The sequence below is a fragment of the Gambusia affinis genome, linkage group LG07 (assembly GCF_019740435.1).
Source record: "Gambusia affinis linkage group LG07, SWU_Gaff_1.0, whole genome shotgun sequence".
Classification (NCBI taxonomy): Eukaryota; Metazoa; Chordata; class Actinopteri; order Cyprinodontiformes; family Poeciliidae; genus Gambusia; species Gambusia affinis.
This window is the reverse complement of record NC_057874.1, coordinates 19,492,898-19,506,667: the sequence shown is the minus strand read 5'-3', so window position 1 is coordinate 19,506,667 and position 13,770 is coordinate 19,492,898. Positions and strand designations below refer to the sequence as shown.

Sequence of the window (13,770 nt, the reverse complement as noted above, 5' to 3'; positions counted from 1 at the left end):
TGATAATGGGGAGCAACGCCACAGTGCCGTGGTCAGCTAATCATAGCAGACCGGTCAGGACAGATCTGCGTGCGTCCGAGTCGTGACCAGAATGCAGAGCAGCAGCTCGACGTCTCTCTTCTACACCACTCACTCTGCGGGGGATCAGGCCTCAGATTATGGCTGCAACACAGCATCACCCACATCACTGTCATTAGAGCCGTCATGGATGGACGGGTTTTGTTGTAAATAAACAAAAGCCACCCACAAGATGGGATACTACTGTTCAACAGTTCAACAAGCACTCCCTGTCCTATAAGAGTGAGAAACATGACGTGTTGATCCACCAACGCTGCAAATATTAGAGTGGAAGAGCTTTACCATCAACATAGTACACTTTACTCACTTTATTTTCTCCAGTCACTCTCCATTCACTGTAAGTTATTTGTATCCATTGATGTTGTTTTCCATCTTTTTCTGTTCTTTTCATCTTTTCCTAGATGAAAGTGTAGCCCAGTGCTGAAAACAGAAGTAAAAAATGAAATGATGTTGATTTAATGTCTTCTACAGCGAGATTAAAAAGTTTTAAAAAGCTCTGCTTGTTTAGCTGTTTCTCTCCCTGGACAGTTGACAGAAATATTGGAGCTATTGACTCTGTGTACTCTCTCTTTATATTTCTTTCATAGGAAGTTTAACTTGTTTGGTGCTTTGCTGTGTTTCTTTCCCAGAATAAAACATTACACTGTCTTTATATACTCTCTTTGTATTTCTTTCCTCTATAAAGTACTCCTGGTTTAGTACCGTACATTTCTTTTAAATTGTGACTTTTTAGGAGAATGAATTATTTACAGAGGTTACTTTCTAAAGAAAGTAGTCCTGGCTCAGTGTTTTTGTGTTTAACTGTCTTTTCTAGACAGAAGTATTGACAGAGGTATTAATGTGGTTGAATGTGGGGACCTTCTTTATTTTCCTTTCTATAAAAACACAAGTGGGTCAATATTTCTGCGATCAGTTATTTTCTTTTCTGTGCTACTGCAGCCATTAACTTTCTGTACTCTCTTTGTTTTTTCTTTCCAATGTGAAATAACTCTTTGCTCAATACCTTTGTTTAATTATGTCTCTTTCCCAGATGAAACCATTGATAGAAATTTTGCTTCCCTTGACTTTTTTCTACCAAAGCGTAGTTTACTGGGTTTAGCAGTACCTTGTTCCTAAATTCCTGGAGCTTTTACTGCTTTTCTTCATTTTATTTCTTTTACTGCTGCTGCTACTTTTCTGTCCTCTGAATCCCTGTATCATGTTGAGATTTGCTTTACGTTAAAAGGCAGTTGATGCTCTCCTCTGTCCCCACATGCTTAACAACTTGACACAATTAGTTTGGTAATTGACAGATAACATATCAATTGGTTTCACATGATCGCCTGGATCATAGTTTGGATTAAACTGGATTTTATGTATTTGGGTCTGAATCTGTTCATGTATTTGGTGTGAAATGTATCAAATGAAATTATTGAACTCTCTATCATAGAGATTCTACGTAATTTGAACTGAAATTTGATCTCCTTGTACTATAAACTGCCTTTAAATCATGTGTGGGGTTAATTGGAGCTGTATTTATACAAAAATATTAGAATTTATCTCTTCATTAGTTTTTACTTTATGTCCCACAACCTCACATTTTAGTTCCCTAAATTCAAGGACATCACTCTTGTCCAAGATGTTTTAGTTTTGAACTAAAACATCTTGTATTAACTGTAGGTCTGACTCACAGACAGACAGACAGACAGACTTACATATATTTATGTATTCATGTGTGCACATGATAAAATGTTTCAGATTTATGTAAAACTATGACACACAGAAAATGAAAAACCAAAGTGGTGGATACACAATGAAACTGAAAATGTCTCTGTTTGCATCAATGGAAACTATAGATGAGTGTGTGAATGAACTCTTTCTCCTGACTTGTGACTTCCCTGTTGGGGGGGGGAAAAAAAGAGTATCAAACCATGAAGTGGATTATTAGTGGTTTTCTAAGAATGTTATTGTGAAAATGTGTTTGCAACCTGATGGGAAGCAGAGTCATAGCTGAATTTTGTCTTTCTATGTTGTAAATCTGCTTACAGTGAACTCTAAATGTTCTTGCATGCCAGAAGATTTGTTGATGTTATTATTAAATAGACTGCTGGTCCAGCTGGTTTTATCATTGAGCCCTCTCATCCCTATATTATGGTTTCCTTGGGAATATTTTGAGGGTTCCTCCTTTGAAGGTTTACCTATGATTATCTTTTCTCAGTTACTATTTGAATTATAGCATTTTTGTTAGCTTGTTTAGTTCTTTGTTGCCTATGGTTTGATTTGTTCTATGAAACACAAACTGATTCACCAATTGAACTAATTTAAGTTGGCAAGACAACACTTGCATTTTTCATTATTGAGAGGAGGACTTGTTTGATGTTTTTTTAAGTACTTAAATTTTCTCACTCACTGACTTTAAATTTAAAAATTAATGTGTGTAAATATCTGGTTTCAGTTGTATATATAAATCTAGTTTTTGGTGAATGTTTACAGCTTTTAATAATACATTAAACAATGTGCACTGTTCTTAGAGTGATTTGTATGAAATAGAAAACTGTTCTTTTAAACAGGCATTTGTAATCATGATTTAGGTTCTTACATAAATTAATAACCTTAAAGTGTAAAATCAGAACAGTGTTTAAGTATTTCTATCTAATGACACTAGAAAGGTATTCAAATAAGCAAAATAAATTTCTGAAGAATAAGTATTTTTGCAAACCTAACTCCAGTCATTGACCATAGTTTGAATATATTACAGTGACTTTGCGGCGCCCTCTGTTGTTCACCAACTTCTAGTGCAGTTTCACCGAAATGTGCGCCTGTCACTTTAAAAAAAAAAAAAAAAGCTTTTTGGCGGTTACAAAGATTTTGTCTCAGCCAATCAAATTGCTGTTGTCAAAGCGTTGCTATGGACGTGGTGGAGTCTGCGCGTTCAAAACGCAACAACGTTGTACACCCGTAGTTGATTGTGTGTTTTACAAATAGCAAAAGGTAATTGTGATTTGCAGATTTTTTTTTTCTAGAAAATGTCAACAGATCTAACAGACGTTCTGCGAAAGCGTAACAAATATTTGTTAGAGCAGCTAAGGGAGCAAAGAGAGAAACTAGAGCGAGTGAGCGGCTGCAGTTCGAGCCGCAAGAGGGAGAGAGAGGCCGAGGAAGAGGAGCAGAATGAGAGGAGGCAATCCGAAGTTGTGGTAACTCTGACGGAGGGACGTCGAGGTCCTGCAAGGGCAGCCCTGGCCAAACCTTCAGTCAGATTTACTGGTGAATATCCCGTTAATATGGCCCTATAGATGCTGACTTTTAGCCAAAGTTGGAATTCAAAATTACAGCCATAATTTGTTTTCCTTTTTCTAAATAATTTGTGTTAGCTGAACACAGAATGACTGAAACAAACAGACGTGTGGAGACCGATTTTCTAAAGATCTGCATGCTTATGTAGCTGTTCTTCAGGTTTAAAGATTATAACGCGAAAGGCAAAATCACTAAGTAAATGTAATTTAGTGAAACTCACACATTACATGGATTCATTACAAACAGTTAAATATATATATTTTTTAAACTTTCTGCTCTCTTTGATTATTATGGAAAGTAAATGAAAATGCCAAATTCGGGTTGTCAGAAAATTACACAAGACAAAGTTAAAGAAGGATATTTCAGTTCACAATAAAGAGGAAGACAGCTGGACTGAAAGTTGTCCAGCAGATTTTCTGATTTTCTTTCACAAGGAAGGTAGCCTACAGCATATTTGTTCCAAATCTGAAAGCTGCATGGAAAGTTTAGTGGAAGGAAAACAGTAGTTGGAGAAAAGGTCCAAAAGCAGGGGGGATAACTGCAGCGATTAGAGGATTGTGAAGCAGAGCTCATTGTACTGTTGAGTGTTGTTCCAGTCAACTCTTTGAATTAGGATTCAGATATTAAAATATTTTGGATATAGTAATTTAACAAAATGCTTAGAGTTATTGATCTGTTGTCTTGTTGTTCAAAGTGTTGTCCTGTGACATTTGTGTAATCAGCTGGTATGTTGATACCGATTAAATATTCCTGAAGTTTTACTTCATGTCTTTTTTTCAGATACTGAAAAGACGCACAAAGACTCCTTCTGGAAGTCCTCCAGTTCTTTTGGGACCCCCAAGCACAGCGTACCTGCTGAACCTACAATGCTGTCAGACAGCCACCTAAACCCTCAGGACTATTCCACACTACCAGAACCCTGGTCACTGAGAAGGCAGTTTTCCCAAGTTAGGCCCAATAAAGTCAAGGTAAGCACATAAACAGCAGTTCTTCCTAAATCCCAGTTGCTGCCTCACGATAAATAAATCGTTGCCACGTCCAACATACGTCTCATTCTTATATGTGCTGAGCGATCTAATCATGTCTGGATATCGCTACATAAAGGTGTACAAGTACGTTTTAAATGTCCTGTTTAAAAGTTGTACTTGCTGGATTTTTTTCTCAGTAAAGAAATCCATTTACTTTGGTGCATCAATGTTCCTGTAAACTAAAAGCTGTGTGAGCAACACATCACTTGTTTTTCTGCAGTGATGTTTTATGAGCTAAAACATCTGAGCACTAATGCTTAGTCACACATTATTTTTATTTTTCTCTGTGCTATACAGTAAAACTCAGAGATACTTAAAAGCATCATGAATGAAATGAAATATGAGCACAAACTATTACGAATAAAGAAACTTGTCATCATTTCACTTCTCTCCAAATAATTTATTATTAGTTTCTTTAAGGTGGACAGTTGCATGTTTGTTTCTTAGTTAAAACAGCAACTATGTTTTCTCTTTTATGTTAAGAAAAAACATTAATAATTGTAAAAGTGTATATTTTAATGCCAAAAATTAAACTTATTTTTGTTGCAGTCTTTCAGTTTCCTGAAATAGATTTACTGTTACTTTAAAATTTACTGATCTGACTGTTCTGAATGGTATTTTAATGCTTTAGACTGTTGAATAAACTGCTAGGAGATTATTTATGTTGCTACATATAAATAAAGAGTTTGAAATTTGACCACCACCCACCAGTTATTATTACCTTGTATTGTTTTGTTTTGTATATTTATTTTTACTTTTATTTTTTATTTTTGGTAAGTTACTTGTCATTTAAAATGTGGAAGTCATTGTTGATAAATCTCACTGGAATTCCCAACTTGGAATTTTTTTTAGATTCAGATCTCACAGTCATTTCTTGGAATTTCCAGTCTCATTGTTGTTATTGAAAATAGTTTCTGTAAATTGACTGATACTTACATTTGCTGCTGCAGTAAAAACCTTTTGATATTCGTTGAAAAAAAAGATCCTAAAAGTATTCATAAATATCTCATCTTGCTTGTTCATTGTATTGAAAAAATACAAATTCTTTTGTTTTGATTAGCTGCTGAATAAATACCCACCTACTAATGTTCTGTACTTTACTGAAAAGGCAAATAAAATGTTGAATAATTGAACTGAAAGATGATGATGCTAAGTAATCAGCTATGTGCTTTCTTTTTACTCAAGGGGATACACAGTCGAGTCAGGTTTCAGTCAGAAGAATCTGAAAGCAAACCTGCGTCAGACAGACGTCATGTGCAGCCTTTGCTCGGATATGATTGGATAGCAGGTGTGTGCCTCATTTATTCAGTTGACATGAGCACAGCAGGATGTCGAAGTCTTTATTCTTCACTTGTTTATTTGCTATTTGCTTCCAAAGAGCCAGAATCTTGGGTGACAGGTCTGCAGTATCTCTGAATGTCTTTTAAACACATACTAACTAGTGTTTTGTCTATGACAAACCCACTATTTTGTGTATTTTTGATTTATCTCTTTAGTTAAACTTGGATCTGGGAACGACCTCACCTCTAAGTTCAATCTAGTTTCACTGAACATGCAGCAACATGTTCACAAATAGAGGTTGTACAGTACCAAGTGTTCCTCTGGTTTAAAGAGATTCAGACTGTGACCAGTGAAGAGAAACTCTTGCGACATTCCTTATGTTTTAGAAACACAGCAGCCATATTAAATCATTATTCTCTGTTTTTCTCGGATAAAATTCAAACTTTTACATTTTAATTTTTCCCAGATGAATCTTTGAAATTCCGGCTTCTGAGTACAAATACAGCGCACCATAAGTCTGAAGTTTCTATCTGATGCTCTCTCTGATTTATTTATACATCCTAAACCTCCTAAACTGAAACATATTAATAGTGCTTTGTCTATGACAAACCCACTATTTTGTCAAGAATTCATTTATTTAGATCTTCCGACCTTTTCAAAAACACTATTTATTTTATTTCCTTTGGATTTCTTTTGAATTGAATGTGACGAAACAACCATATGATTCCCAACCTGAAGTCTTTGCTTAAATTAGAACTGAAAGATGATGCATTTCTCAGGTCCTATTTTAGGTCTTTGTAGGATTTTTTTTCTCCTGTTTGTTAAAGAGTTTCCTTCTAGATCCTTTCCACCCTCTGTAGATAGTTTTATGCTTTATATTTCTGTAGTTTTTTTCCTACTTGTTTAATATCCCTAAATTGTAAAACACATACAATACGCTGTCCTGGTTTGGTAAAAATGCCAGACTGAAAATGAAACCGTGGCTCTTTGGAAATCAGATGAGAGAAAAATATTAAGGGTGATCAGACACGTTTGCCTTTCAATCCTGAGTAGACGACTGACGGCTGTCTTCTTTTTCTCTTAAGGAGTTCTGGATACCGAGAACTCCTTGTTAGAACTCTCCGATGAGTTCTTCAATGATCTCTGCATGTTTCGATTGGTCAATAAAAACGAGTGTGTTCACTCTGAAGCAGCAAAGTGAGTCTCCTCACCGCCTTGCTCAGATTAGACTTTTCAAAGGATCTTTGTTGAACAGCAGCTTCTTCATTTGACACTTTCTTGGCTTATTTCAGGTCTTTAGAGGGAAGCCATCTTTTCCAACCACTCCTGATAGGTGACAGCAAAGAAGCAGACAAAGATACTCATCAGTGTAAGATGGATTGTTTATGTGATTGGCCTCATTGTTTTGATTATCTCAATTTGTCCAACACTTCCCCCTCTTTGTTTTTTCCTCTTCTTTAGGTACATTCTCCTACCGGATCAACAGCAGGCTGTTTCCTGTCCCTTTTCACTCTCAGGAATGCTGCCCAGTGTGCAAAAGACACAAATCTTCCCACCCTCACACTGCAGCTGAACCGGCTCTGATCAGGTACTGAGGATGTGACCCTTGACCCTTTCATGCAGGAATGATAATAACATGCGCTTACGCCTTGTTCTTTTATTCTGTGAACTACTAACAAAATGTGTCTGATATTCCAAGCAACAATTTACAATTTATTTGCAGACAATGAGAAACAGTCAAAATAATAAAAAAGATGCAGAGCTTCCAGACCTCAAAAAATGCAAAGAAAACAAGTTCATATTGGTTTAGAAACAATAATATTAATGTTTTGACTCAGGAAGAGTTCAGGAATCAATATTTGGTGGAAGAACCAGGAGGTTTTCAGTGGGGCTCAGTGGAGTGGCCTCTTCATTTTTTACAGAGCTGTTTGTGTGACTAACAAATTAATTACATCAAGTGTTCCTGTCATCTGCTGCATGTCAGTCTTACAAAATATAAAGAAACAAATTCCAACACAAACAACTGAGTTAATTTGTACAATAAATATTGTCTTTATAAAAAATTGTAAGTCACAGTATAATAAAAATGACGTCCGGTGAAGTGTTTTCAAATGCAATTTTAGTACCTGGATTGGTAAAATGATTAATCAAATTGTCCTTTCAACATAAAATAAGTTCTTCAAAATCAGAAAAATCTTTTTTTTTAGTTTTTAATCAATATTACTGGTTGTACCTACGTGTATGTTAGACTGTAGAAGGACATGTGAAATATTGTTCAGATCTTCAATGTTTCTGTCTGATTTTTTTTTTTTTTTTGCGCTAAGAAATTAATTGGAGATCTTACACTGGTTGATCAGCAGGTGGCAGCTTATGGGGGCGACAAACCAGAGTCCAATGAAATGTTCAAGAAACATCTGTACCAGTAGCACCCACCGAAAATAAAATTGCAGCTCTTTTGTGACAGCTATGCATACAAGGGTTGATTCTGAAACCGCCCACAGACTGCCAAACATTTGGTACTTGCTGGAAAACATTTTCAGATGTTTGAAATATTCAGCTGCCTGGAAAGAAAACCAGACTCGGTGTTATTTTTTCATTTTTCACTGCGTTTTTTTAGACTGTTCTGCTTCAAAACCATGTTTGCATTTCCCTGAACTGTATACAAGTTGTTGTAACATTTACGGCTTTGGTAAAGTTGAAGTCTGAAATATAAAACTGTACAATTAAAATTTTATTTTAGCTTAAATAGTCTTGCCTTATATTGAATTTTGCTTACAAAGTACTGATGGTACAGATTGATTATAGTACAATTTTGTATTGTTGGAAATAGAACTGAAAATTATGAATCCTTCTGAGTCAGTCCCATTTTTTTATTCTCAGCTGGTTTCCCACTTGGCCAATGTATTTCCGATAGCTTTTATTAAAAGTTGTTTATATTAAGAAGATTCAGCAGCAGTAGAACAGATTTATTTCAGGACTTTTTATGTTGGGGAAAATTTCTCTTAGTTTCATAATCATGTATCATTTCTTACTGCGCTGCTCAACATCATATAACGGGCAGCATTTCAACCTGGAATCTAGATGAAAGTATTTTCTAGATCTGGACATGAACGTAAAATGTAAACAGGCCATGGAGGATTTAAAAAAAATATTTTCAGACTTTATTCCCATTCCCTGTCTGTCTGTCTTTCTCCCTCTTGGTCTTTTAACACTCTGCAGTAAACTTATTTTAATTTTTTTTGTATTTACATGTTTAAAAGAAATTTAGAACACTTACTGTATAAGTTTTGGAAAAGTATTGTATTATTACATGAAAACTGGAAAACATTTTTTTACATCTCTGTATCAGATTGTTTTTTTTCCACCTAAAAATCTCGAGTTTCTACTATAATTGAAGCCATTTCATGCTGTTATTTTGATTGTATTTTTTATGCTGTGTCAGAGCGTGTTTGTGCTTTTCAGTGTATGTATTTCTGTCGCCGGGAGATAAATCTTTACTTCCTTGTATTTTGTTTTTGTTTTTAAAGGGTCACCCTTCCCCGCGCCAACATCCTGCCATCTTACAAGTACAAAGCTCATCGCCGAAGCAGCTTCGATCCTTCAGACAGTTTGGGATTACCATCAGTGAGTTGGAAACCAGTAATGCTGCTTCTGTCTGAGGCTTTTTGTTTAATTCTCAATGGATCCTTCATTTCTAGTTTTCTTCAGTTTCTACTCTGCATCAGTCTCAAGAATGTTGCTTTCATCATTCAAACTTTGACCTTTTTCCATTCTTTATTAGGGCTGGGCAATAAGTCCATCAACTACAGGGAGTTCACAATCAGAGGTTTCTTGTTTGTCCTGTTGACTTCTGCAGGGTATATTTACAGTAGATATCAAAAATGATTGTGTGAATTAATTGTAATATAAATACCAACTTCAGATTTAATCGTTGAAAATATGTAGCACAATATGTAGCAGACTTGTCACGTTGAAAAAATTTATTTTTGGTGGGTGGCGTGTTGCACAGTAGTAGAGAAGGCAACCGATATACAGAGGCTTGTCTCAGAAAGTGTCTAGGTTTTCCTCTTTGCTAGTTATTGTTTACTGTCTACTGTCACATAAAATACAATTTTTTAAACTTTATAAAATGCTTCTGTGTTCCTGCAGTGATTAGCTGAATAGCACTATCTTATTCCTTTATTAAAGAATGACCAACTGTTTCCTGTTCTCAACATAAAAGATCTCTCATTAGCCTTTACATAACTCATCCAGCTTCTGCTGAGGATGCAAAAAAAGGTCACTTTAAGCAAAGTAAAGAGGCCATTTGAATCTGCGTCCCTGGTCCTGCTGCCATTAATCATTAATCTCCTTGTCCTTGTGCAGCACTGCCTCTCAGGATGGTCAAATGCAGGTCAGAACATCCTGCCTCCGGCCAGAAGCCTTGACCTCAGGAGCAGCACTAAGACGAAGAACACTGATGGCCCCCTGAGCCAGCAACTGGAGGTAAGACTGAGAACGCCTGCTGTTGTATCCAGGCAACAGGAAAACGCCAGATCACCAGTTTGATAGTGATTAACTTCATCAGACCACCAGTAACTGTAGAGTCTGAACAACATTCGTCTGCAACCTTGGGAAAGATTGGGAAAAATAAACTCATCTCTTATTTCAGTAGCTTGATTGCGCACTATAATCTGTCATTAGAGTACAACTATTCAGTGGAGAAATAAATCTAATGTTGAGGAATAATTAACGTAAATCACCAGTAGCAGAATTACATGTGTTTGTCAAAAACCTTTTCAAAGTGAATGTATCAGAAGGATCTGTTTAATTTATTCTGTTTTTCTTGAACTTCTTGGAACTTTTGAACTAATAAATAATCTGTGGCTTCCTGTTCCACTGGGATATAAATACGCCGTGACACAGAGGCCCATTTCTTTTGGCCACTGCCCACCAGGCTACATGAGGAGTCATATTTATCTTGGCATCTCACACAGTGAGCAGCATGTTAAGGGAAGTGAAAATCATTCTTCTAGAGAACTCGGCAAATAGTAGCTTCTTTGATCACCGAGTCATTTAACAACCATCAGACGCTTTACTTAATAAAGTATGAAAACAGTTACTTCTCCCCTACCATCACAAATGTAAACATGTGGAGCTTGATTACCTGCAGTGCACTTTTATCAGATAAGGTTAATATTAGCTTTTCAGCAACTGGCACTGAGGCTGGTTTGACTTTAACAGTGTGTGGGGCATGGTGGAGGACCTGTAATGCTGTGGCTCTAGTTCTCTGAGCTCATTGCTACGCTGCAGGACATCTTGAACTCTGAAATAGCAGGTGATTTTCAACAAAGATAGAAAACAGGAAAACTGATCCAAAACCTATAATGTAGAAATTAGTGGTGCAGCCAGACGATTTCCTAAATTTTGGTAGAACGGTGATCGGCCGATACTTAAACGTGAAGCCGATCTTATCCCCTGATATTATCTACAGCAACAAATGTCTAAAAGTCAACCACTGTCCTCTTTTGCTTCCCCCTGTGAGAGACGTTTGACTGATAGACCGGCCCACCAGTTAACATTAGTCACCCCACTGTTACCAACTCAGCATCTCTCTTGCTATATTTAGCAACATTTCAGGCAAAAAAATAAAATTGGTGTCAGCAAAAATTGAAATCAGCAGGTCAGGCTTTTTAAAGATTGATAATCAGCGATCGACCAGAAAACTGCAACCGGTGCACCTCTAATATAAATGTTTCACCAGACAAAATCTATGTAGACACTTCTGATTTGGCTCAAAGAAAAACATAAATGGCATTTCCTTCCAGTTCTAGGTTGTGCAATGTGAAAGGAATGTCGAGTGCGAGAAATTAACAAAGTCCAAACCTTGTTAAAAAGAGAGAACAAATCACAGCTTTATTACATCTGTACAGATGGAGAACTCAGAAGAGAGACCTGACTAGACAAAGGAATCACTTCTCTATATATACTGTTTAATGCCCTTCGCACACAGACAGGGTGTCATCGCTGATATTCTAAAAAAGCTTATCAGATTAATACACATAGGGAGAAAAATGCAACCTTTAGTTAAAAACCAGTTTCAGGCAGAATATTCTGTGCCTAATAATAATCACTCAGGTCTGGTCTGTCACTCCGGAGGTATGATAGTTATTTACTTATCGCCTGTTGCTAGACTTCTGACACACTGGAGCAAACTTGTGAAGGCCAGAAGAGAAACAATAACTCTGAAAGTCTGAGTAAAATATAATAAACTGATTAAAAATTGTAAGATTTACATTAAATAAACTTCTAATAAAAGTAAACATACTGTGAATAATTATTTTTATTCCACAGGAATAAAATTTATTCTTAGGCTTTTAATTCATATTCATAGTTATTGGGGTGCAAATGTGTCTCACACTATTTTTTTCCCTTTTTTCCAGAAACTATCTTCATCTAGAAGAAACCAAAACTTTGAGCAGACCCCTGATGTGTATCGCTTGGCTTATTTCAACTTTCAACATTTCTCTCCAAAAAGAAACCCAAGAGCCTCTTTTTTCCCTGTAGGCTGAAGAATCATTTCTGGATATTAAAGGGATCAAAATCTGAGAGGCAAAACTGGCTGCATTTACATTTCTAGTGCAACATTGTCTGTCTCTGCCAGACGTCCTCCTTCTATTTTATTTTATTTTGTTGTTGTTTTCGAACAGGGAACTAAACATAAAGTGCATCAGGTGTTGTAAATGCACTGGACTGTGTGTTAGCTCTGAACTTCGAGACTTAAATCATGTTGCCTCACAGTCCCCTTTTCTTTGTTCATGTGAATTAAAGCTGGAGGACATGTGAGCTCCGCTTATGTGGAAGTGAAGCAAGAGTTGCAACATTGTGGAGACGCGCAGCATTTAACACCAGTTTTAGAACAGCATAAGGAACATTTAGCATATGTTTGAGCTGTGTTTTGCAAAACTAAGGAAATCACATTGACTCACTTCCAGCCTCTTTGTGTTTGTTGCCCTCTCCAGCTTGTCATTTGGCTGCTGTCTTTGCAAACTTCTGCTTTTAACTTCCTCACTGTGGGACGAGGAGCCCTGAAGCTCAGCAGGGTCTATGTGTGTAATACCGGAGCTGCCCTCCACAGGAAACCACAACCACCTATACTTACTAACACTTATATGTTTTTGAGATCCCACCTCGCACGCTGTAGTTTTGTGTCTAAAAGGCCAAGGTTGTTGTTTGCCATGATGGATTGATTCACGGCGTGTTCTTTGAGCGCTCTGTTGCTGATTTTAAGTGACGGTGTTTCGCTCTATAAATCCTTGCAGCGGAACTGTAATCGTCCCATCACTGGGGGCTGAACTTCTGAGAAACAAAAGGGGAAAATTTTCAGAAAGACACCAGAGAAATGAACTAGAATCTCATCAGTGCTAACTGAGAGCTCCTCTGTGGTGCTGCTGCTGATGATGAAAAGGCATTTTACTCCTTTAGGAAATCGTCAGCTGCCTTCCACATGAGCAGGATCTGAACATAGTTTCTGAATAATAAATATGCTCTGCAATCATCTTCCCTCATTATGTATATGGAGTAACAGAAACACAGAATCACATTTAGGTATTTAAGGTTTTTACCACTGTAGCCTAATAAGATGGTTGGAAAACAAAAGCTGCATTTTCATCCCTGAGTAACATGAGGTTTGAGAGTGTCATTTAAAAACTATCACACCTTAGTGTTAAGAATTACTCATGCAATGTAACTAAATCAGTGCACTGATATGTAAAGACCATATTAGACTTCTTTGGGTCATATTTTGAACCTCGGTGTTGGTAAAAGTGACTCAAAGTAAACAAAATAACTCTCACATTGGCAAATAAGGGCTGCTTCTGTTTTACTTCACAGCCAGAGAACATCTGAACATGTGGGAGGGGGAAGTTTATTTTGAAATGTCAGCATCACAGGAACAAGCCACTAGTCACAGGGACAAGAAGCTACTGGGCACAACATGTGCTCAAACCTGCACACATTTCAAACTGGAAAGTAGTGGTGATGTGTAGTTGAACCATAAACCTTTTCACTTTTTGTCATCTCACAACCACAAAGTTCATTGTAATTTGTTGGGACTTGAGGTCTGTGT

At 36.8% G+C, this 13,770-nt stretch overlaps 1 protein-coding gene and 1 long non-coding RNA gene across 2 annotated transcripts; one reads left to right on the top strand and one right to left on the bottom strand.

The window, feature by feature from the left end:
• Window positions 1-2,865, bottom strand: LOC122834103. The gene is made up of 3 exons (XR_006371129.1): window positions 2,777-2,865; window positions 386-498; window positions 1-292 (listed from the first exon to the last, which is right to left on the bottom strand). It is a non-coding gene; the product is annotated as an uncharacterized LOC122834103 (long non-coding RNA).
• A 79-nt stretch (window positions 2,866-2,944) lies between these two features.
• On the top strand, window positions 2,945-13,200 carry LOC122833899 (migration and invasion inhibitory protein). The gene is made up of 9 exons (XM_044121874.1): window positions 2,945-3,324; window positions 4,135-4,322; window positions 5,568-5,670; window positions 6,749-6,860; window positions 6,956-7,032; window positions 7,125-7,251; window positions 9,191-9,287; window positions 10,029-10,148; window positions 12,086-13,200. Exons 1-9 carry the CDS (start codon window positions 3,084-3,086, stop codon window positions 12,212-12,214), a joined length of 1,194 nt encoding a protein of 397 aa, XP_043977809.1. The 5' UTR covers window positions 2,945-3,083; the 3' UTR covers window positions 12,215-13,200.
• Window positions 13,201-13,770: the final 570 nt, after the last annotated feature.

Coding starts and splice junctions, on each gene's coding strand:
- LOC122833899 (XM_044121874.1), top strand. CDS start 3,084: ATGTCAACAGATCTAACAGACGTTCTGCGAAAGCGTAACAAATATTTG. Junction 7,252..9,190: donor GCTGAACCGGCTCTGATCAG/GTACTGAGGATG, acceptor TTGTTTTTAAAG/GGTCACCCTTCCCCGCGCCA. Junction 9,288..10,028: donor ACAGTTTGGGATTACCATCA/GTGAGTTGGAAA, acceptor GTCCTTGTGCAG/CACTGCCTCTCAGGATGGTC.